Source organism: Cladophialophora bantiana (genome assembly GCF_000835475.1).
Source record: "Cladophialophora bantiana CBS 173.52 unplaced genomic scaffold supercont1.3, whole genome shotgun sequence".
In the NCBI taxonomy this organism is placed as follows: Eukaryota; Fungi; Ascomycota; class Eurotiomycetes; order Chaetothyriales; family Herpotrichiellaceae; genus Cladophialophora; species Cladophialophora bantiana.
The window spans coordinates 2140243-2162612 of record NW_015971577.1 but is presented as its reverse complement, the minus strand read 5'-3'; the positions used below and the strand labels follow the sequence as shown (position 1 = coordinate 2162612).

General features: G+C 51.3%; 9 protein-coding genes across 9 annotated transcripts; 4 read left to right on the top strand and 5 right to left on the bottom strand.

Moving 5' to 3' along the window:
• Positions 1-702: 702 nt before the first annotated feature.
• Z519_02685 (uncharacterized protein) lies at positions 703-2807 on the top strand (the record flags this gene model as incomplete). Its single annotated transcript, XM_016760441.1, has 4 exons — positions 703-1197; positions 1306-1627; positions 1720-1744; positions 1832-2807. The coding sequence occupies 4 exons, from the start codon at positions 703-705 to the stop codon at positions 2805-2807; spliced, it is 1818 nt and encodes a 605-aa protein (XP_016623962.1).
• Positions 2808-3529: 722 nt separating this feature from the next.
• On the bottom strand, positions 3530-6310 carry Z519_02684 (uncharacterized protein; the record flags this gene model as incomplete). Its single annotated transcript, XM_016760440.1, has 6 exons — positions 3530-4901; positions 4951-5244; positions 5292-5338; positions 5388-5699; positions 5747-6074; positions 6162-6310. 6 exons carry the CDS (start codon positions 6308-6310, stop codon positions 3530-3532), a joined length of 2502 nt encoding a protein of 833 aa, XP_016623961.1.
• Positions 6311-8675: 2365 nt separating this feature from the next.
• Positions 8676-10012, bottom strand: Z519_02683 (uncharacterized protein; the record flags this gene model as incomplete). Its single annotated transcript, XM_016760439.1, has 2 exons — positions 8676-8770; positions 8824-10012. 2 exons carry the CDS (start codon positions 10010-10012, stop codon positions 8676-8678), a joined length of 1284 nt encoding a protein of 427 aa, XP_016623960.1.
• A 394-nt stretch (positions 10013-10406) lies between these two features.
• Positions 10407-11245, top strand: Z519_02682 (uncharacterized protein; the record flags this gene model as incomplete). The annotated part of the gene is made up of 2 exons (XM_016760438.1): positions 10407-10470; positions 10533-11245. The coding sequence occupies 2 exons, from the start codon at positions 10407-10409 to the stop codon at positions 11243-11245; spliced, it is 777 nt and encodes a 258-aa protein (XP_016623959.1).
• Positions 11246-11861: 616 nt separating this feature from the next.
• Z519_02681 (uncharacterized protein) lies at positions 11862-13322 on the bottom strand (the record flags this gene model as incomplete). Its single annotated transcript, XM_016760437.1, has 5 exons — positions 11862-12491; positions 12578-12928; positions 12987-13048; positions 13110-13130; positions 13190-13322. The coding sequence occupies 5 exons, from the start codon at positions 13320-13322 to the stop codon at positions 11862-11864; spliced, it is 1197 nt and encodes a 398-aa protein (XP_016623958.1).
• A 380-nt stretch (positions 13323-13702) lies between these two features.
• Z519_02680 (uncharacterized protein) lies at positions 13703-14077 on the bottom strand (the record flags this gene model as incomplete). Its single annotated transcript, XM_016760436.1, has 1 exon — positions 13703-14077. The coding sequence occupies one exon, from the start codon at positions 14075-14077 to the stop codon at positions 13703-13705; it is 375 nt and encodes a 124-aa protein (XP_016623957.1).
• A 1157-nt stretch (positions 14078-15234) lies between these two features.
• Positions 15235-16180, bottom strand: Z519_02679 (uncharacterized protein; the record flags this gene model as incomplete). The annotated part of the gene is made up of 3 exons (XM_016760435.1): positions 15235-15762; positions 15827-15860; positions 15912-16180. The coding sequence occupies 3 exons, from the start codon at positions 16178-16180 to the stop codon at positions 15235-15237; spliced, it is 831 nt and encodes a 276-aa protein (XP_016623956.1).
• A 1533-nt stretch (positions 16181-17713) lies between these two features.
• On the top strand, positions 17714-19639 carry Z519_02678 (uncharacterized protein; the record flags this gene model as incomplete). Its single annotated transcript, XM_016760434.1, has 1 exon — positions 17714-19639. One exon carries the CDS (start codon positions 17714-17716, stop codon positions 19637-19639), a length of 1926 nt encoding a protein of 641 aa, XP_016623955.1.
• A 418-nt stretch (positions 19640-20057) lies between these two features.
• On the top strand, positions 20058-22272 carry Z519_02677 (uncharacterized protein; the record flags this gene model as incomplete). Its single annotated transcript, XM_016760433.1, has 4 exons — positions 20058-20629; positions 20742-20974; positions 21027-21258; positions 21315-22272. 4 exons carry the CDS (start codon positions 20058-20060, stop codon positions 22270-22272), a joined length of 1995 nt encoding a protein of 664 aa, XP_016623954.1.
• Between the last annotated feature and the right edge of the window lie 98 nt (positions 22273-22370).

Sequence of the window (22370 nt, the reverse complement as noted above, 5' to 3'; positions counted from 1 at the left end):
TCGTACCCCGTAGATAACAAGCGAAATGAGGAGTCGTCAGTCGGTCGGACAAGGGCGTCTTCTCTTGTCTGCGCAATGGACTTTGATTCATTTGTCTCTTGTCCCCTGTGACTCGGTAGCTGAGTGGTCATGTCCGCGACGAGACTCGAGACTCCATGCCCCAGCGCCCCGGGAGGCGATCTGTTCTGATGATAGCGGCTGTCATGGAGGATCGAAGGGACCCTCGCTGCTAGGGATCCATGTTCTCGGTATCGTGGATTGTGGATTGTGGACTGTGTGGTGCGCAGGCCAAGTCCGCTTGGAAAGAGAGTAAAAGAAACAGGCCCCAAAGAGCTGCGGGTATGTTGGTACATACTTTCTATGCAAAGTACGGAGGCAAGTAAAGTACCGAAGACATATGATCATACTACGGGCAACGACAGGAATAACTCTGACCGGCCATCTCCTTGGTCATCATTTGACTGTCAGCGATGCAAGCCTCGATGCCCCTCGACGCCCTCGACGCCCTTGACGCCCTTGAAAAGATAAGCTCGTAAAGCTTATTTGTTCGTCGGTGTCTTATATGCAAAAATGATTCATATATAGATAGCTAGCCAGGAGTGAGGATATAAATGTGTCTCCTCCCCCTTCTTCATTTCTTTCCCCCCTCGCCGGTTTGCTGCTTGACAGCGTTCAGCTCACATCTCCATCCTCTACGGCAGTATGGCTGCTCGCCGTCTGTCCTCCCTGGTGGGCAGCACCAAGAATGAACCCTTTGACTCCACCATTGCCAACGAAACCCAACTGGCCCAACTGGGCTATGAGCAAGGTATGGCCATATATGAACTCTCTCTGTCATCAAGACTCCTTGCTGAATGCCTTTCCCCCAAAGAACTCAAACGCTCATTCTCCCTCTTGGGCATGGTCGGATTCAGCTTCTCCATCGTCACCTGTTGGACCGCCCTGGGAGGCACGCTGATCGTGGGCATCGTTGCTGGCGGGCCTCCCGTCATGGTCTGGTCGTGGGTGGGGATCTGTCTGCTCTCCCTGACCGTCGCATACTCGTTTGCCGAAATGTGCTCAGCCTATCCCACCGCCGGCGGCCAGTACAGCTGGGTGGCCATCCTGGCGCCGCCCAAGTACGCTCGTGGTGCCGCCTTTGTGACCGGGTGGTTCATGTGCACGGGCATCGTGGCCATGGGCGCCGTCAACAACTTTGTCAGTATCATTCCATTGATTGATCGATTGATTGGTTGCCCCTCTTTCAAAAGGCCAATTCATCATGTGTCAATGTGAGAAGGCTGAACCGGACTAATGACCGTATAGCTCGGCGCAAATTTCATCCTCGGAATGGCCAACCTGAACAACCCATCCTACACCATCGAGCGCTGGCACACGGTGCTGGTGACATACCTGATCGCAGTGCTCGCCTCCCTGATGAACGTCTACATGTCGCGCTGGCTCAATCAGATTTCCACCTTCGCCGTGGCGTGGAACATTCTCAGCTTCTTCGTCGTCATCATCACCATCCTGGCCGCAAACGACCACAAGCAGTCGGCCAGCTTTGTGTTTTCTGATTTCCAGAACCAGACAGGTTTCTCCTCTGGCGGAATGGCCGTCATGATCGGTCTTTTGCAGACCCTATTCGGTACGTCACGGTCACGGACATCCGCCCCCCTTTAACAAAGAATGTCCGTGTCTTTTCTGGCCATGTCATCTTCTGACAAACATCTCCGGCAGGCATGTGCTGCTACGACGCTCCTAGGTATGGATTGATTGATGCTCCCTTGATTTCTGTCAAGTACGCCGTACTGTTAGAATCCCGACAAACTGACCTCTTTTCTCTTGACAGCCACATGACGGAAGAAATGCTCAACCCAGCCAAAGAAGCGCCGCAAGCCATCATCCTCTCAGTCTACCTGGGCGCGGTGACGGGCTTCGTGTTCCTGATCTCGGCCTTTTTCTGCATCGGCGACCTAGACGCCACGGCCACGACGCCGACGGGAGTGCCGCTGATTCAGATTTTCTTCGACAGCACGGGCAGCGTGGGCGGGGCGACGACGCTGGCCGCCATGATCACCGTCATCATGCTCATCTGCTCCAACTCGCTGATGGCCGAGGGGTCGCGCGCGCTGTGGGCCTTTTCGCGCGACCATGGCCTGCCGTTCAGTAAGGTGTGGGCGCGCGTCGACAAGAAATCCCAGGTCCCCATCTACGCCGTGCTGCTGTGCGGCGTGCTCCAGGCGGGTCTCAACAGCATCTACTACGCGTCCTTTGAGGGCTTCTCGACCGTGATATCCATCGCCACCTTTGGCTTCTACCTCTCATACGCGGCGCCCTTGTTCGTGCGCCTGTGGTCGCTCGCCACAGGATCCAACCCGGCCGCCACGACGATCCGCGGCGGCGTCTACACACTCGGCAAGTGGTCGCCCTACTTGAACCTCTTCGGCCTGCTGTTCCTGGTCTTTGCCGGCATCGACTTCAACTTCCCCCAGGTCGGGCCCGTCACCGCGGGCAACATGAACTACTGCAGCGCCGCCTTCGGCGTCATCGGTCTGGTAAGTGTCGTCACCTGGGTCTTTGACGGGCGCAAGAACTTCACGGGCCCCCAGACTCCCGGCATCGTGAACGCCATCGACGCTGCCGCCGCAGTCGGTGACGGAAAAGGGCTGAGGCCCGGAGAAATAGCCGATGCCGATGGTGATGGTGTGGGCAGGAGCGACGAGAAGAAAGGAATATCCGTCGCTGGCCTGCCCGCCGAGACGACAAGCGTCGACGAATCCTCCGGTGACGAGAAGATTGAAGGGGATATTGGCAGAATCGCTTGATTCGATGTGAGCCGAAGCGAATCGAATTGGGTTGTACGAAATACATGGAACGAGTGAGTCTAGTGCAGCGTAGAGAGGGTGAGTGAGTGGCGGTGATACATGTACGTATTCACGTAGCACTCACTGCACCAGCGGCCTCACGAGACACACTGGCTCACCAGTAGCTACACACACACACACAAAAGCTACGTGCCTGTCTGTACATTGACTTTCTGTACAATTTAGATATATAGACATATAGAGATGTACGGAGTAGGTATATGGGTATATTATCTAGGCCATCCAGATACCTGTGTAGGTGTCTGTCTCTCTCTAATTAATGAACGGTCCACCGGCCGGGCGGCTTTTTTGTATTAAGTACGTGACATGACGTACTAGGTATATGGGACAAGGCTCTGGTCGCCCCTTGCCATCTTGTAACGCTTCCCCTCGAGGACATACACCTACATACGCATCGAAGCTGAGGGCCCTTGAGTGGCCGATGAGGGGCCCTAATGAGGCTAGGAAATCGATCATTGACCCATGTATGCCACTGTTTCCTTCGTCTCTTTTTTTGTCTCCCGAATTCACGTATCCTCGAAGTCTCCGTAGTGTAGTTACTCCGTACATATCATAGTGACGACTAGTAATAGTGACAATATCCCTTCTTAGCCTTTGTCTTCCTCTCCGTTCACAAACCCTTTGCCATTACCTCTCCCCTATATACATCGTGCCATCTCACCTTACCGGGGAAGATAGAGCTTTGGTGGCGGTGGCGACCCGGGAGGTTTCGTCTCAGCACCTGGCGGTGGTGCGTTGTCCTTTGGGCGGTGAACGAGCGGAAGTCTCGGCAAGCGGAGAGGACTGCCACGATGATCATCGCTATCGTCATCGTCCTCAGCCAGCTCGAAAATCAATTCACGACGCTTCTTCCCCTGTGGCGTTGTCAATGGCGTAGACATTCGTCGCTTGAGCTTACCTTGTCTGCGCGGCGTTCCCATGTTACTGAAAGTCGGACCGGGCTGGTCGTCGTCACTCTCAGTAAGGCTCGAGCGGCGATTCAAGTTCTCGATATTACGAAGAGTTTTTGTTGTGGGAGAGTCAGGCACGATCTCTTCTGTGCCAACTCCACCAAAGCCAGGAAGGTTGTCCGTGGTAGAACGTTCTGGCGAAGCCGATGTTCCAGACAAGGGAAGTTTTGAACATCCACCCAAAACAACTCCACGATGCTTCGGAGTAGGCGTCCTTGACGACGACCGGTCAATCTCAGAGCGAGTTGGCGCGAATCTCCTGTGTTGCTTACTGAAGGCAGCTTTCGGAAAGCTTGTCGGGTCGGCATCGGTCCGCTCTCGTTGTAATTGTAACAGAAGTCTAGTTTCGGGAGGCTCTGAAGTAGCTATGAGTTTCTTGTAAACTCCTGTTGTTCCTGTGCCCGCAGGCTGTGATGCCGAGAGTGGGGATCTCGACGTTAAGCGTTTCACTCGTATACGTAATGCCTCTGCAGACTGTGGCGACCATTTCTCAACTGCAGATAACACCTCTTCGGAGGGTCGTTTGGTTGGATCTCTCTTCGGCGATAGTTCATGGTGCCTGTTTTTTGGAAATGGCTTATAAGGTGGTTCGATCGGAGAATGTGACTTGCGGTTGCTGCTGCGCTTGGCCGAATATCGGAGACCTAGTGAGCGCACCATGTTCCTAAAAGACCCCTTGTCCTGAAATTCAACCGCTTGTGACTTTGGAGTCCGCGGTTGCCAGTATCTGATTGTTCGTTGATACAAGTCCTCGAAATCGTTCTTGTGTGTTTCGTTAGAGAACCAAGAATGGTCGAGAGCTTCTTCAGCTGTCATTCGTGCGTCCTCTTCGAGCACCAAAAGATTCTCAACGAACTCCCTTGGACGTTGTCTAACCGCGCGCCATTCCTTTGACCCGCGAAGAAATTGCAGATTGCAATCCCGGGCCAGTTGTTCCGAATAGGTGTTTGTGAGAGGGTCGGAGAAAGCCAGGCCTCCCGTGAGTAACACGACTGAGACACAGCCCACGGCCCACATATCCACGGCTCGAGTATATCCGGATATTTCTGGCTTCAGGTCACTTCGTTCATATCCCAATATCTCCCTAGACGCGGTCAACAAATGCCTATTCCGGAGGTATATCAAAAACGTACGGCGCTGCATATTCATGGGTGCCTATAATCGATGACATGCGGTGCAGCTCGCTCTCGATTCTCCGAGCTGCACCCAAATCTGTCAAAACCACTCGGCATCCCGCGGCTAGGCTCGTCATAAGAACATTATCGGGTTTGATATCTCGATGTACAATATTCTTGTCGTGAAGAAAACGTACGGCCACCAGAATTTGTCGAATGATGACGGCCGCCTCGACTTCGAGCAGTTTTCCATTCTTTGATTCAATGTAGGAAAATAAGTCACCGGCTGTGACGAGATCTTGCATGATGTATCTGTGCTACGCTGTTAGCTAGTCCTTCAATTTGGTCGGGTCGCTCACATTGTATTGTCTGTGATGTACACCTTCTCGATCCCTACAATGTTCGGCTGCAGATTCCTAGTCAGTTTCATCCCAGGTGTGAACACAAGACTTTACATGACTAATTGAACCAAGGATTTCCACCTCACGATAATAGGCGCGTAACTTTCTCTCCAAGGCGTTGTCCCTTTTCTGCTGGTCGGCCCATGCTTTGATCTTACGCACTTGGACTCTGCTATCGACCTCGCCGCCGAAAGCAGGGTTCTCTGGCCGTCCGAATTGGCGTTGCGATCGCGGCAGGAGTTTTCGCAGGTCGACGACCTTGCATGCAACCTGCCGTCGAGCCATTTGTTCGACCGCCATGTACACTCGGCCAAAGGCACCCGCGCCCAGGAGCCTGTCTGTGAGAACATAGTCTTTGCGGAATTTCTGCCTTGGTTAGTTCACGTCTTAGACAAGGTATCTTTCAATCATACTGCCATCTCAGTCTCTTGTGTGTAGTCGAAAGCCTCATTTATTGCATGTTCGGGAACGGCTGTGAAGATAAGGAGTGTTTGACCACTCAATCGCAAAACATCTTTGTCACTCAAAAGAAAGCCTCCATTGCCCTTTCCTATGAGTGACCCATTCCAATATGTGCCATTCTGGGACAAGTCTTCTGCATAAACCAAGGTGTCAATTTCGCAGGGCTCATCATTTTCATACACCACGGTGTAGATTCTGAGGTGCCGTTTTGAAATGTAGGGATCGTCGAGCACATATTGACTAGATGGTGAGCAGGCACTCAACACGTAGTTCCTGGACCTTACCAGCGATTTTTATCGCGACCAACCACAATCTCGAGGTTAGGGTATATCTTCTTTCCTGCAAAAGGCTAGTATGACCACAGACAACTTAAGCATGAAGACGACTTTGAACCCACTGCCCAGAATTTTGCCCTTCTGGTCCTTGTGGATGAGAGTCCCGGCAGGATTTGGTCTGGAGGAGCCACTCAGAGAGCTGCCGACACGGCGAACGCCAGAAGAACAAAGAATGGACATTGGGAAGGAAAGAAAGGAGTCAGCTTCGAAACGCAATAGACGGACACCCTGCACATGAAACACGGATCAACAGCTTCAAATGGAAAGACTTATGACGCGACCTTGAAGTCAGGATTGTAAACTGCCGTAGGCGGAAATGTCATTCAGCATCATCACCATGGCTGACAGACGCCAGCGTGCGGTGAGAAGGCAGGGGGAAAGAGAGCACTGTTCAATCCAACAGACCAGCACTCGGTAAAAAGGTCAAGAGAGTTCATCTGACCAACGTGATCGATGACCGCATTGAGGCTTTAGTGCGAGACAAAAGCATCAAACCCGCCAAGGAATTTCTGGTAGCTTGCACACAACAAAATTCCCCCGCAAAAGCTGCTCTTGCGTTTCCCGATCCATCATCTCATCTAGCAACCTCACCCTCGAAACCAATCTGTACGTTGCACGCCACCACTCCTTGAGCAGAACACGTGTATCAAGGGCACATGCTAACATACCTCAGTCTCAATTGAGTGAAGATGAGAGCCAAGTGGAGAAAGAAGCGAGTTCGTCGCCTTAAGCGTAAGAGGAGAAAGACCAGAGCCCGCAGGTATGTCTCAATGCTCCCTCTTCTATGCAGACACGATGTCTAACGGTTGCCTTCAGCAAGTAATCGCGTCAACTGCTCCATCGCGTCTTCCCTCTCGACCAATGTCAACGAATCTTCAACCTCTAGCTAGCTTTCGACGTCGAATTGCGGCAGCAACTAGTTCCCTCGACCACATCGACCCTGTGCGTTTGTCATGAATTGCTGTATGGGAGAGATGCGGTCCTCGAAGAATCGGCCTTGCAATATCGGACTTTCACAAACGTGACGTTCGCGTAAGAGGGGTGGGAGACGGCCAAATCTCAATGGAGCTTTATGACGGGTTGCTTATGATGTCTGGGACATACCAGGGAGGTTTCGGTACGCAGAATACCTTGACAATGTGCATAAGTCCCATGGCTCTCCGTCCTTCACAGCAGAGCTCTTTATGCTGCCAAATGTCCTTCGATCCTGTCACAGGGCAGTACTCAAGCCATGACTTAGATAGTCAATACGAACAATTGAGCTCTGGATGTCTTTTCTCTGCCGTGTGAATTCTGGTTGTAGTTCTCCCCTCCCATTTACGTGATACTCTGTGCCTTTTGCCAGACACCATGTGACGTCTATTGGATCAGGTGAGGCGGAATATCAGCTGCAGGGCAGCCCACGTGAGTTCTTTTCTTTGGGACGTCTGCCGTCCGTGACTTTTATTCATTTAGCCGACCGCACTTTCAAGTTCGGAAGGCTTCTTGCTGAGATTGTAACTTCTGATCTATTACTTCCAGAGGTGCAAACAGAATCGGCTGAGACAACCCTTGTTCCGTCGCTGTAACGGACTTGGGGGCGCTCATCCAGGATCCCCCACCCGAAATTCTTCGACAAATAACCCGCTCATTCGACCGTTCCATCATCAAGTCGGAGTTTCTCGCAAAGCTGCATCCTGCTTTGTTCGCCGTCCTGCGCGTGTGCAGAGTATGAAGCTGCTTTACTCTCGAATCAATAACTTACTACTACCCATGGGACAAGGATAAATGGTCAATAGGGTTCTCTAAGCCGGTGATGCTTGAAGGGATGTGGTGGGAGTTGCAGTACGATCTTGAGGGGGCTTGAAGAAGGTGTTGGCTTCCGCCCCCTCCCCAAAATAAGACACTATCTGGTAACCCCTGAGGATGGCCCTGGATGGGATGGCGGCCACGAAATCGTCCCCGAAATTGCTTTGAAAAGGGTGCCAACCTCGGGATTTGGGTTACTATGCTCTAGGATGGCAATCAGCTACAATACCGCCGTCATGAGTGCAATCATGTTCTCACAGTGTCTCGAAATATTGGGCAAGAACAGTGTTGAACTGTGTCTCGGATGAGCATCAGAGACGGAACGCCCCCAGCTCACTTCGACGTCCCTTACCTGTTCTACTTCTATGGGATTTGAAAACAACGGATGCCTTTCAGTTTCTGAAAGTGCTTGGAAAGGGAGAAATTACCCTCGCTGGTCATCATATCGATCGCCGCCTCACAGATTGCCAAGAGAATTGAACTATGCGAACGTATGATACCGCCGACGAACAACAACCTTGTGGGCCGTGGCGAGAGCCGAGTTAGAGACGAAACCGACGCGTCGTGCCTAGATTGACGTACACGTTTTCAATCTTGCAGAAACAGAGAAAAACGCAACATGGACGACAACCACCGCCTCCGGTACGCGCCCGTCTGCACAACCGAATTGAAGACATCCTCGACGCGACACCTCTCCACCAAAGTGAGTCTTGAGGAATCCCAATCAAGCTCTACCGGCATAACCACGAGGTTCAATTCATAGCAAGTACGCTAATGCTGCTGTAGCATATGCCTCAGTCCCAGTCATCAGAGTCGGTTGTATCACAGGTGCGAAGAAGGAGCTGTGATTTCCTAGAGTTTGTGTTAGAATTGGTCAGGATTCACGGTGATGGGATTTAACGTACCGGGGATATCTTCCACCCTTCCATTCTGCGCTGCATTGTCCCACTGCTGGGCATCAATGCCGCCATAATTCCAGAAAACACTCGGAATTGACAAGGGAGATGTTAAGTTGGCAAAGTCCTCGCTACCCGTGGAGACGGTCGCGTCTGTATCGAAATTTCCGCCAAAGTGGTTCTTCATCTCCCTCGACACAACCTCAGTCGCGGCTTCATCATTATCAAGCAGCGGGAATGATCCGATGTGCCGAATCAGTGGCGGCTTGGGGCTGGCAAAGGCTCTGCACTCTGCATCGATGATGCGTTCAATAGCCTCTCTCACTTTCTGCCTTGCTTGTGCGCTGAAGGTTCTGATGTTGATTTGAAGTTCGGCCTCGTCGCTGATGATATTCGCGGCCGATCCCGCATGCAAGGACCCAACTGTGACCACCACGGTCTCGCGCGGATCGGTTTCGCGGCTTACTATAGTCTGAAGCTTCATTACCGTGCTGCTGGCCAAGACCACAGGGTCGACGGCAGTATGTGGACGGCTCCCATGCCCACCACGGCCATAGAGAGTTACCAAAAGGCTGTCGGCTGCACTGCCCATTACTCCCTTCCGAGTCTTGACCGTTCCTGCTTTCATAGGCATCACGTGGCCACCCAAAGCCACGTCTGGGATTGGGACATGATGTCTCGTGGTGTCGAATAGGCCATCGTCGATCATAGCCTGAGCACCGGCACCTCGTTCCTCGTTGGGTTGAAATAGGACGACAACGGTACCACTCCAAAGCCCGCGGCCTTTGGATAGAAGTTCCGAGGCGGCCAAAAGAGAGGCAATATGCAAATCGTGGCCGCACGCATGCATAACAGGCTTGACGATGTTATCGGAAAGATCCAGAACGCTCTTTGAACTCGCAAACTCGAGACCGGTGCGCTCTAATACGGGCAAAGCATCCAACTCTGCCCGCAGAAGAACGGTGCGCCCGGGACCGTTCTTGAGGACACCAACAACGCCGTACCCGCCGATATGAGTGTGAACCTCAAAGCCGAGCAACGTCTTCAGGTGCGTCGCTACAGTATCCGCAGTCTCCTTTTCCTGAAGTGAGAGCTCCGGATTAGCATGAAGTGTCCGGTATATGGCTTCATAGCGGCCCATATCCGGCATATGCTCAGCGATGAGCTTCGAAATGCTTGAGCTGTCTGTGACCTCCATGACCAGCATCTGTCGAGTCCATGAAACTAGGCAAATAAAAACTTGAGCCAGATACTACCAAGATTTCTGTGAGTTGCTAGGATTTTGTGAATGCTGGGTGGTTGTTGACCCGGAATATTTGATATCCAGGTTGCGGAGTTGTTGACGGCATGCGACGCCCCAGAACGCCCTAATCCCACCTTATTACCGCTAATCCTGATTAGGAAGGCTGTCTTTTCACAACGTTACACAGACTCGCCAAGAAATGCGGCGCGCATTCCTGTCACCTGGTGCTGCCTTAAATTCAGACTGCGGTACACAAAGCTCGTCGAGAATGAGATGAGGACTGCCAGACACCTGCAGAACCAGGGTCGTTTTGAATCTCTGTCAAATCTCTAGTCCCTGACTATTGAAGATGGCGAGTCCCCTCGCCTACCCCAAGACCAAGGGCACAACTGTCAATCGCTACAACAACAGAGGTAAATTCAAGTTGTCAGAGAGGATTTGGCAGTCGTGGCGCTGATTAATCTCTTCTGAACAGCCACATACGATGTCAAGACCATCCATTCCATCGTCAACGAAAGCTCGGTGCTCCACGTCTCCTTCGCCCCTGATGCCGAGGACCCCTTCCCGGCCATTCTACCCATGATCGGGACGATGGGGTCCTTTGACTACCCGAGTGCTGACCTTGACGAGCCATTGGACTGTTATCTGCACGGCTATGTTAGCTCGCGCATCATGAGGCTTGCTACGTCCTCGCCACAGGGGTTGCCTGTCAGCATTGCTGCAACGAAGGTCGATGGCCTTGTTCTTGCCCTCACACCCAACGCCAACAGTTACAACTACCGAAGTGCGATACTCCATGGCTACGCCAGTATTGTTGAGAAAACTGAAGAGAAACTGTGGGCGATGGAGCTGATCACGAATTCTGTAGTTCCAGACAGATGGAAGAACTCCAGGGTCCCACCGGACAGCGCGGAGATGCAGTCCACGAAAATCCTCAGGGTCAAGATCACTGCGGCAAGTGGCAAGGTGAGGGAAGGTGGTCCACATGACGAGGCGAAGGACGCCACACGAGAGGATGTGACAGGGAGCACCTGGATCGGAGTGGTGCCTGTTGTGGAGAAGCTTTGCGAACCGATTCCAGCCTCCCAGAACAAAGTCGGCGAGCTCCCTAACTACATTACAGACTACGTTGCAGAGATGAACGCTAAGGTCGAGGCATATGCATTGAATGCAGCTCGCTTACCATGAGATCGGGAAGCGTTCTGCAGTGGGAGGGCTGGCATCTCGTTCCCGTAAGAACAGCGCTGCCAGAAATCGCAGGCATAGCTAGCAGCGCTCCTCCTTGATAGAAGGAGAGATACAAATATTCAAGACACCTCAATGGAAGGTCAACAGTCTTCATGTTGTGGTACACCTTCCAGCGCACACCAGTTCACATGTCCACTCGGCGCTAACTGACAGGCCGGTCACCGAGCAAACAGTGAACAGCACAGCAGACACAGCGATCTCAATCTCAGCCCGCTCATTCTTGGCCCACAACGGCCACAGCAGCGTCTGTAAATGGCTCTACTTGCCCTGCAGAGTGCGGACTTCCCGGAAACTGCACCAGTAAGTCAAGGGATACTACAGGCTCTGCCTCCATAACTAATGGGAGAAACGCAGAAAATCAGCCATGCGTCTTGCTCTATTTTTGAGAAAGTTCCGCAGAGAGAATAGTTTTCAATTGCAGCGGCGTGTTGACCGGATGCATGAATATCAAATGTGGTTATGCAACGTGGATGACTCTCTTGATTGCGTATCCCCTGTGTCTTAATAGAAGAATGTCCCTGGAATCCATCCCCTCATTCGTTTTGCGGATTTTTTTTTAAGACGCGTCAGGGTAGCCTTGACCGTCCGCGGCCTGCCACGCCAGACTTGCCTGATATGCCGCACGGATAGGAGCGAGGATCTGGTTGAGGGCATTCCCGACGGCAACGACGATATCGTCGTCAGAAAGTTTTTGGTCTCTCAGATCCTGCATGATCTGGTCAAATGAGGTGTAGTGTCTACTCTTATTCCCCCTGTCATGCCCTTCTCCGTGCCCATGGGGATCAAAGGTGAAGACCGTCCCGGGTGGCGCGGAGGGAGTCCAGAACGGCTCTGCCGCGAAAATTCCCACACTGTCGCTCAGGCCCTTTACGCGCTCCTCTGAAAGATGATTTTCCAACAAGGAGGAGGAGGAGCGCTCCATCTGCAGCTGGCTGAAGGGAATCAGGACGTCTCTCAGCGTGGCCAGGACACCATTTTTGGAAACTTCAACGTTCGAGTCGTACCCGGCGCGCACCTTCTGGTTGACGGTTTCAGCGTCGTCGAGGAACATGATCTTCGTGTGTGGCGGATGCGAAGAAGACATCTTGTCGCCGTACAGGTTCGGAAGCATGGGATTCATGAGGCGAGCGCGGTTTCTGTACCCTAGCCGGGGTAGGAATCGTTCAGCGAAAGCGAAGATCCCGCGCTGTTGTACATGCGGACGAGATAGTCAGCCTCTATTCCATCCATCTATACCAGGTCTGAAATCTGGGAAATTTGAGTAGGACTTACCTGGTCCGTGCCCCCGAATTGGAAATCGACGTCCAAGTGCTCTTCCGCCAGCGTCTGCAAACCCGGACAGAGCATCGGCGCCAGCATGTCCGGGTTGTAGCTCCGGTCCCAGGCGTCCCTGACAGCCTGCTGCGGCACGAGGGTGCAAAGTCTGCACTGATCGAAAAAGAACCTGGCGTTGGTCTGGTAGGAGGATTCCTTGATGAACTTGATGTTCGAGGACGGGATGCCTAGCACTTCCAGCGCAGCTTCAACGGTAAAACGATAGTAGTGCATGCGTTGGACCACTTGGTCCATTGGATACTTGACGTTGTCAAGGAAAGAGTAGACATCAAGGAGGACAACAATGATCTGCTATTGGTCAGGGAACCAGGCCATTGGCAACGTTCCAGGTACCAGAGTCCCAAACCTCAACTCCTGCGCGCAAGAAGTCTGCAAACTTCAGAAGTGGGATGAGATACCCAATGTGAGCTTGGGGGGAAAAACATCTTAGTCACACTGCTCAACGCCACTGCTTGCTACCTCAACTCACGTTTTCCTGTGGGTGAGGTGACTGTCATTCTCAATCAGCAGCAGCCCCTTCATCTGCATGCGCCAGATGGATAGACGTACCCCATAAACCAACCGGCTTTTTTCCCTCTCTTGCGAGAGCGGCATGGATCAAATCAGCGCCATTAATATTCTCTTCGGGTATTCTTCTTGTAATCAAATGGAAGTTCTCATCAAGTTTTCGACGGCTTGCCATGTTCGCGGCTACAGAATGCAAATCCGAGGACGGGCTGCTCAAAGCACATGTGAATAAATAAATTGAGGGCCTGCTCGAACCAGTTGTAGGTTTGGCATTGCCAAAATGTGTTTTCTTGAGAGCTTTCAAAGTAGGCCTTCCTGTCCAGCACATAGTCGCCACGGCTCGCCCTGGACTAATGGCCCCGCAACTGGTTATAGCGCAGATGATGGGTTGATGAGTTGACAACCTCCTTGTCACCATTTTTCTCGCCGAAGAGCCACGAGACATGGTGACACTCGAATTAGAAGCTAAGGAGACTAGTTAGCTTGGGCCGGAATTCAGAGAAGCGTAACGTCCATTTCGGACGGATATTCTGGGGCAGTCGCTTTCTGCCCCGTTCACATCTCACAGCTGACGTCCAAGGTGGTATTGCTGAAGTCATCCACAATGGCTTCACAATGGCTCTTGTAGGCAGACATATTCCAGACCAGGGGCTCTGGTTTCTTCAATAGCAACCGCTGTTGTGGAATGGCGTTGGCATGTTTGATTCGACGTAGTGTTCGTCTCTCCAATTGTCGGCCATAATCTTCTGTCCACCTCTGAAGAGCCGCATTGTCCGACCAAAGACGGCTCGTTGGCCCGCCGAGAACGCTAATAATTGCTTTGGTAGCAAGCGGAAGTAGGTTGAATGGTTGCAACAAGAAGATGCAGTTCAACGGGCCTCTCTCAAGGTCGTCCTCGTTGACATGCAGAGGCTGAATCATGCGTGGCATGGTGCCATCGCATTGTATGCTTACACGAGGTATGCGAACTCCTCTACTCAGGGATGTGCACAGCGATACCAAGGCGTCCCGCAGGTCGGATATGCATTCAGGGTATTGGAAGGGGTTGATGTCGAATCGAAGAGAGGTTTTCGCGAAGTCCACTCCATGAAGGCATGGTACATTGCATTTGATGCGTCCCGAATCGTGTATGGAAGAAAAGCATAACTCTTGGCTGCGCAACAGTTCTCGGATTTCGTGGTGTGTTTGATGGTTACACAACATGATCTTCGTTGGGCAGCAATGTTGGCTGTCCTGAGCGGTAAGCTGAACATCCAGATAGCCTTCACTCTGACCAACGAGTGCATAATTGTATATCATGTTGCGGATTTCCCGAGGTATCTGGAGAAGGAGTGCCCCTTCTGAGCTGAGGTGTTGTGCTGCTGTATGGTGGTATGGTGGTATCATGGTGCTTCTGTTGTCAATGATGGGCCTTGAGCACTATTAGTCCTCCAGTAATGGCAGCTGGCCTTCAGGTGGCACCGACAACGTATGACATGTGCTGAGAGAGAGTGTTCCTTGCACAAAGACGAGAACAGTGCAGAAGTCAGGAAGACGTCCTTTATGAACTGGCGGAGGAAAGCAGTGGGGCTCGTTGGCGCACACTGTGGCAATCAATTGGTGCGGAATGCGGGCGCCAAGAGAGCCAAGAGGTGTAATGACAGGCGTAATGTACTAGTAAAGTTTCGAGTACTGGGTATTCTGAACTGAGACATCACCAGCCCTGTTGGCAATCAACCTTGAAGCATGTGCTTGTGTCGAGACACAGGTGTTCCACCCAGCATGGAGGGGCCCCACTCTATGTGTCTGTATAGTGGGTGATTGTGGATCGGTGATCTGGATAATTGAGAATATCCCAGAGGCAGGGGCAAAGAAGGAGGCGTTGATCAACAAACAACAGCATTTCCTCAACAGTATTCGGAGCAAGAGAGAGGGTTTGTGCCATGCACCACTCTGGGGAAGGACCACACTATTAGGGCAACCATCCAACCATCCGGTATCTATGAAGTAGCAACAGACCTGATACCCATTCCGAGCAGACGTGTTGGATGCTCAGATATTTCCATGTTCCTTCAAACCCGCAATCTTGCCGTTGTCTGTGATCGAAGCTATTGTATCCACATATCTCGCAAAGCATGCTCGGGCCTGAGGAAATATGAAATATAGTACCGCTCACCCGCTCCATCTCCTGTTTGAGTCACACGATGTCTTGGCGAGTGAAGCATCAACCCAGACAAACGTTGCAGAGAGTCTGCAACGTTGAAAAGAGCGTATTCTGGCACGGGAGCTGTGAAGGCCCATTCGTGGCCATTAGGCTGCTCTACTTCCAGACCCCACCGATCGTAGAATAGCATTGTCAGCGTGCCACTGTCGGTGTGTAAATTGTCTCCGACTTGGCTAAGTTTGTCCAGGGTCGGTTCTGATATCAACTTCAAGCCTGAGTCGCTGGCTTCTCCCTCGCGGTGCTTTGACTCAAATCTTTGGTCGCCGAGCAGTCCAAGAACATCGGAGAAAGATGACAACACAGTGAGGCAAATAGAGTGGCAAAGTTTTGAGAAACCATCAACCAGCTCAATTTCTTCTTGCATCCCGGGAGGGAGGGGACAAGTCTGTTGAAGAACTTCGTCATAAGCCATCTGCACAATTAGCCATTCTCCACAAACTTCAAGAAGAGGGAAGGGGAAGGGTTGGCCCAGCTACCTCAAGTGTCTCGTCACAAGTGCTCCGTTTATAGCTAAATAGGTCATTTAGCTTTGATCGCAATAGAAGCCTATCTACCACTTACCCGCGATCTTGTGATGGATTCTGCGAAGCTCTGTAGAACTTCATTTTATCCGCGTTTGGCTGGTGAAAGAAGTCCTCTGAAATCCGGTAAATGTCTGGCAACATGGAAGATATTTGCCTTCCAATCGAATCATGCTGGAGATTCAGGTAAAAGAAACCCGTCGAACGAGCTGCGTTGAGCAACTTCTCTAACTCGGTCGACCGGTGTGCTCGTAAAGCTGCCAGGTCAACGACTTCAAGTTTGGCAATCCTATCGGGCTCGTCGCTCATTTTGAATCTGGTGATCTGACACACTTCTGGTGGTCTGAATCAAGATATAGAAGCGTTCGAAGCCGTTGGGTTCGGAGAGTTGAAAGACCTGAAGGAAGTTTTGAGATATTGCCCGACTTTTCTGAATGGTACCTTCTCTATCACCTTCAGTCACCAAACAGATGAATCCACTCACAAGGGTCAATTTCCTTGCACGCGTCGAATAGACTTACGCCACAGCATCACTCACCTTTTACAAGATACTAATGATTTGGCCTGCATATTCGGGCGTTACATACTGGGCACCGTGCAGCGCCTGCCTCAATGAGCGGACACAGGACTGATGTGACGGCGGTTCAAGAGAAGACGCAAACTGGATGATGGTCATGTTTCTCCACCCTTCGACGCTCGTGTTATCGGCATATTTTGACTATCAGGCGCTGGGTGCCGATTCGAGCGCTCTTGGGAAACGTCAATAAGGCGAAGCTGCAGTGTAGCAACGCGAATGTCTGTACGTATATTCCTGCTGATCGCCGCCTTTTGATGACATGTTAAATCAGGAACTCGACGCTTCCCTCCAACCGAGAAGCACAAGCAATACATTACGAAGGTGAAGGGAGGTGTTGCACAGGACCTCCACATCTATCCTTGTTCGCACGACGCATACTCGTCTTGATTGCAGCACATCAATCTGCCGTCGATAGCCGCCAGATCCGCTTTGATGTATGTTTTGATATATATGAAGATCGCTAAGAGAGTCATATCACCTTTTTCGCAGCCAATAGACAGGATCATGTTGTATGAAGTGCTCAGTTTTGGAGAGACAGCCCATTCCGATAGAAGACATCTCGGAAAGGTGCTTGAAGAGAGGATTCTGAAGGCACACCAAGGGCCCATCTGACAAGGCGAACTAAGCCCGAGACAGTTTGGTAGAAATGAAGTGCTAGCTGAAGTGGGTTAGTTATAACCCCCCCCCCCCCCCAAAAAAAGGGCTTCATGTCTCATGGGTGTACGACGAGACTCTGTTACACGAACCTTCCGTCTCGTTGCACCAAGGTTTTGTCACACGAATTCCCCCCTCTCGTTTCAGCAACATTGTCAACTGATGTGGCAGGCGGGAAGGCCGTGGTCTTGCTCGTAGAAACGCCCTCGAGAAAAACTCGCACAGCCTCATGCAGCGGCTTGCAGGTGGTCATCTCAAATCGACTGATGCCGAAATTTCAAAATCACGAGTATTGCAGCGTGATGGATAGGGACCTTGGCCTTGGGACTGGCAGAGGGGGTTTTAACCCAGAAATGTCTTGACAAAGAATGGTCCTCCTTAGCCTGTGGTAATCAGTCTTTGATTCTAGAACACATATTCCTCTATCATATAATTTGGTTGCTGACCGGCTGATGGAACCCTCCTGGCGAGTATGGATGTTGGAACTTGGAGCCATATTGCTACTGCTAGGGGTTGCCTATTACTCTACACGGATTCGAGTCCACCAAGTTATACAATATCGGCAACAATTGGAAGACCCCTCCATCTCACACGCTCTCGCCCTTCGAGCCATGAAGCATCTATACCACAGTTTACACCACCCTGAAGAACTCCCTGATTCTAGAAATTGGGCACATAAATGCCTGGATTCGCTGCTCTCCCAGACGAGCAATCTGGCTCGACAGCACTGGGAACAAAATAGGACCGAAAAGGTCAACCGCAGCATCCTTTGCCTTCGGAATTTCTCAAAGGAGGGCTTACGAGGTTTCTTGGAGGCGATGAACATCGAGATCCAAGATGAATGGGAAAGATATGTTCTTGGAAGAAGGGCAGGCAACCCACGAGAGTTATTCCAGACTGTGCACGAAGCTTCCCAATGGATCAAAAAGATAAGCCCTGTGAAGCTCGTTGACGGAGCCTGGCTTGGCCATCTGCGTCTCAGCTTGATACCTTTCTCACTCCAACCCGTGCTCAGGGATCTCTGGCAGATTCTCTCAGAAGAGCTAGGTGATGGAGATATGGCCAAGAATCATGTCTATGTCTTCAAGGAACTGCTTCTGAGCGTCGACCATGAGTTCCCCAATTCCGACAGTGAAGACTTCATTCGTTCCGCACACTTGACGGACAACTTGTCTACTTGGAATTCTGCACTCGCACAGTTAACCATCTCGCTATTTCCGCAAGATTACATCCCCGAGATCCTGGGATTCAATCTGCATTTCGAGCTGGTTACGTTGGAGACGCTGAAAGCAACCAAAGAGCTGAAAGAAGTGGGTCTCGATCCATGCTACTTCTTCCTGCATGTTTGCATCGACAACACTGACTCCGGCCATTCGGCTATCGCCTTCCGCGCAGTGTGTCATTTCATGGATTATATCCGTGAAGTAGAAGGAGAGGCGGCTGCCAGACGAGATTGGAAGCGGATACAGAATGGTTTTTGCTTGTCACAGTTCTCAACCAAGTTGGAATCCCCTCCAGATGCCTTCCTCCCGAGCGAGCATGAAACAAAATTAGTGAATATTTTGACCAACAAAGTCCAAGCTTCCAGAAAAGTCCACTGCAACAGTCCTGCACGCATCAAAGGCCGGTTAATCGGAGACTGGTTGGATCCCCAAATGTGGCAGTCTCCAAGCTGGCGACTTGACTTCTTGCACGCTTTCAGTTGCGATGAACAGTGGATATTTCCAGGCGACAGTCACCGCAGTCGATTTATCCAAGTTGTTTCTCCCGGCGGTAAGATGTTTGGTTCATTCACTGTGGACGAGCGCGAGGTTTTGAGAGAGTGGATTGACAATTTATCACCCAAAGATGATGTAAAGACAGAAAATCTCCGGGAAGAATCACAATGGCTTCGTTCCGAGCACCTACATCCTGAGCAAGATATGAGACTGTCGGTGAAAATATCTTCGAACAACAGCCTTATATATGAGAGGGTTCTCCCGCTTTGGTTTGCAGCTTGCAGCTTGCTAGAGGGGTTTGTGTCAGTTCCAACAAAAGCCGCCACACAGCTCGCCTTGAGCGTGCTGAAGGTCCTCCGAGTGCAGAACGGATTTCGAGACTGTGATCAGGATTTCGCGCCGACCAATGCTGCAGCTGAACGAGATCCTCTCCACACACTGAGCAGCATAGGACTAATAATGATAGAGTCTGCGGGATTTGGCAGCGTGTCTTCGCTCGCCCAAATCCTTGAAATGTGGCCGTTAGATTTCTCGTCCAAGATGGTTGAGCTGTCTCGAAGGCCAGAAGAAAACAAGGCGATCCTCATTGGCATGTCTCTGGCATTTGCCGAGTTTCATGCTCAAGTGAGCTCCTCTCAACTTCTGGAGCGAACGTGGAGTGAGGCGCTTCGTACCATTGCTGAAAGCGAAATACGCCACCTGACCTGCTGCCGTCGACTTTTGGAAGATGAAGGATATCGACGTCAACTCGAGGCCGGATATAAAATCGCGACCATAGAAATCCACAAGAGCATCAAGGATGGGAAGGAAAGTATATAGCTAGAGCAATCCAGTGTAATGGTAGCAATGCATTGAAGTGTTATGAGGTGGAGTCTTCCATGTCCTGGATGATAGTATTCTTTGCCAAAGTACTGTAACAAGTGTGACAGAAACAGAAAAGAAAATGGTTAAGGAATTAGCGCATTTACGCCCTGGACCGGGAAAGTCGCCCGACACCTTCGCTAAACATTCCTCGCTAGTGCCCTTCGGTGACGTCTGGCATAAACACATATTACGGCAATTTACCGAGTAGGTCTCAGTAAAAAACCACACTCCACAAACAACCGGCAGAGCCGGCAGACTCGCCACACAGAAATGTCAGGGGTTAAATTTCTCTGTTGATTTCATGTTCATTCTTCTGGCGTTGATTCTGTTGAATCAATTGCCGTAACAGTCAAGGCTCGAACATGGTCTGAGAATGCTCACCCCCGAATCCGTTCGGAACACTCTGAGGAGCAAGCGCAAAGGGCAAACTCTGAGACCCTGCTATCCATGCAGGCAGAGAAAAGTCAAATGCAGCGACTCCAGACCTTGCAGCAGGTGCATCGAGCGTTTGCATGAACACCTTTGCTCTTATGAGCCTCCACCAAAGCCCTCCACGACAAGACCACCAGGAGGGACCGCGAGACGACATTTAGGGGCATATAGCTCCCAGACCAGATCCCAACGTGACGAAATCGGGAATGCCTCCACCTTGAACCAGGTCGCCGACACATATCAGAGAGCAGTCGGTGCTGACCCTGATCCTGATGGTGCGACACCTGCAATCAGTGTCTTCCTTGGTGAACAGTCTGTCCCTTCCTTTGTCGAACAACAGATCAACCAGATTTCGACGTCTAGCGATGAAGGTGCTGCTGAGGTCAGGCAGACGGCAGTACCCATGCTGGGGCTTCAGCCATCTGAACAGGGACTTTTCCCTTACTGGCAATCTCATGATAACTATACTCAGAATATCTCCGAAGCTTTGCCAGACAAAACTGAGATTCTCGAGTCAGTGACTAGCTCTTCCCTTTGTTTGGTTCCGACTCAACACGATATATGACAGAGCCTGCAGGAATGAAGTCTTTTGGTAACTTTGAGGATGGCACTGACAAGGCGGTAGGTTATTCTCCCGCTATATCCATGTCGTTTATCCGCTTAATCCGTATCTCCTAGACGTCGGACGGTTTGAGATTGAGTTGATCCGGTTTTTAGAAGCGACATCACAAAATTCTCAAAGCTACCTACTAGGATCGAACCATGCCTGGGTTGGGCTCTTGTTTGCGGTCATAGCATCCGGACTTCAATGTTCTCGTGTACGCACGCCTGATGATGTGCTGAAATGCCGTCGTTACAGTAAGCTACTACTGACGAGTATCAATTAGTACAGGTCACTGATCAATATAAGTTTCTACAGCATTCCACTGTTTACATCTTGCTCAAGGATTTGTCAACCCCTCAATAGATTGCATCAAGGCCCTCGTGATCATCGTTCATGTCCTACAAAACGAGCTGCTCACTGAGGCTGCTTGGACACTGGTCGGGCTGCTAAGCCGGCAAGCCCAATCGCTGGGATTGCACATGGCCAAAGCCAACCCACAACAAGGTCAGAGTCAAGGACTCGGCCAAATCCAACTGTGGTACGCGCGGACTATGCTTGATAGCGGCCCAGTCTTCATTTTCTGAGTGTGTCCAGGTGGATCATCATGTGGCAAGATAGTCTCCTATCACTGTGCTTTGACCGAGCACCTGCAACTGCCGTCAACTGTACGGACCCGTTCCACACCCTGATGGCTGGCGACCAAGAACTGGGATATCGAGAAGCGATGTGCGTGCTCTGTCATCTAACCTTGAAAGTCAGCGCTCGTCGCTATGCCTTTGATATGACGAACTCTACAAACCCCAGCTACGAGAATATCATGCGGGATTTTCACATGGTCGAGCAAATCAAATCGAAGCTTCGTCCTGAAATCAAAGCGCACGATAATTGCAGAACCGTCCAAGATCTCGTCCATTACACTTGTTTCAAACTGCATTCCTCGTTTGCACAGGGGGCCCTTCTGCGTCCGTCCCTGAACACCAAGAATTGGCGTTATCTGACCACAATGCAAAGGCAAGACCTAGCCACCAAATGCATCAATTCCCACAAGAATTCGCTAGACGCATACCTGAATCTGTTAGCGATCAGCACGAGTGCCAAGCGTTCGTGGGCAATGTTGCATAACGGGCTGGCGTCGGCGCTCATCTTGGCCATTACGGGCCAAATCAAACACGACCCCTCCGTGACAGCCATGTTAGAACGTTTGTTCACGACCCTGCAGGCTGAATCGCCTAGCGATACTGACGCCAAACAACTATGGAATCCTCATGAGAGAGGATTGCAGGCGCTCCAGCGGATGTACGAACGTCAGACTCTGGGAGCGGCATCTTCTCACACGCCTATCGCAGATTCAGGCACACCTTCATCTCTACCTACCGCTGCAGGTATGGCTGGTACCTCGGGTCCTTCCGCCACGGAGATCTTTGAGGTGGACTATTTCGCGTTCGATCCGCAATCGATGGGGGAAATATCTGCCTTTCTTCCCAATAGTGACACATATGGCGATCTCATGGTTGACGACGTATTCGACTCCGTTTTGTGGGGATCAGGTTGATTGGATAATAAGAGACAGAGAGCAGCAAGCAACAAGGAGCTTTTTTTGCAACATTTTTTTGCCGATGACCATTGCAGGCGCCGTCCCCTGCACTCCTG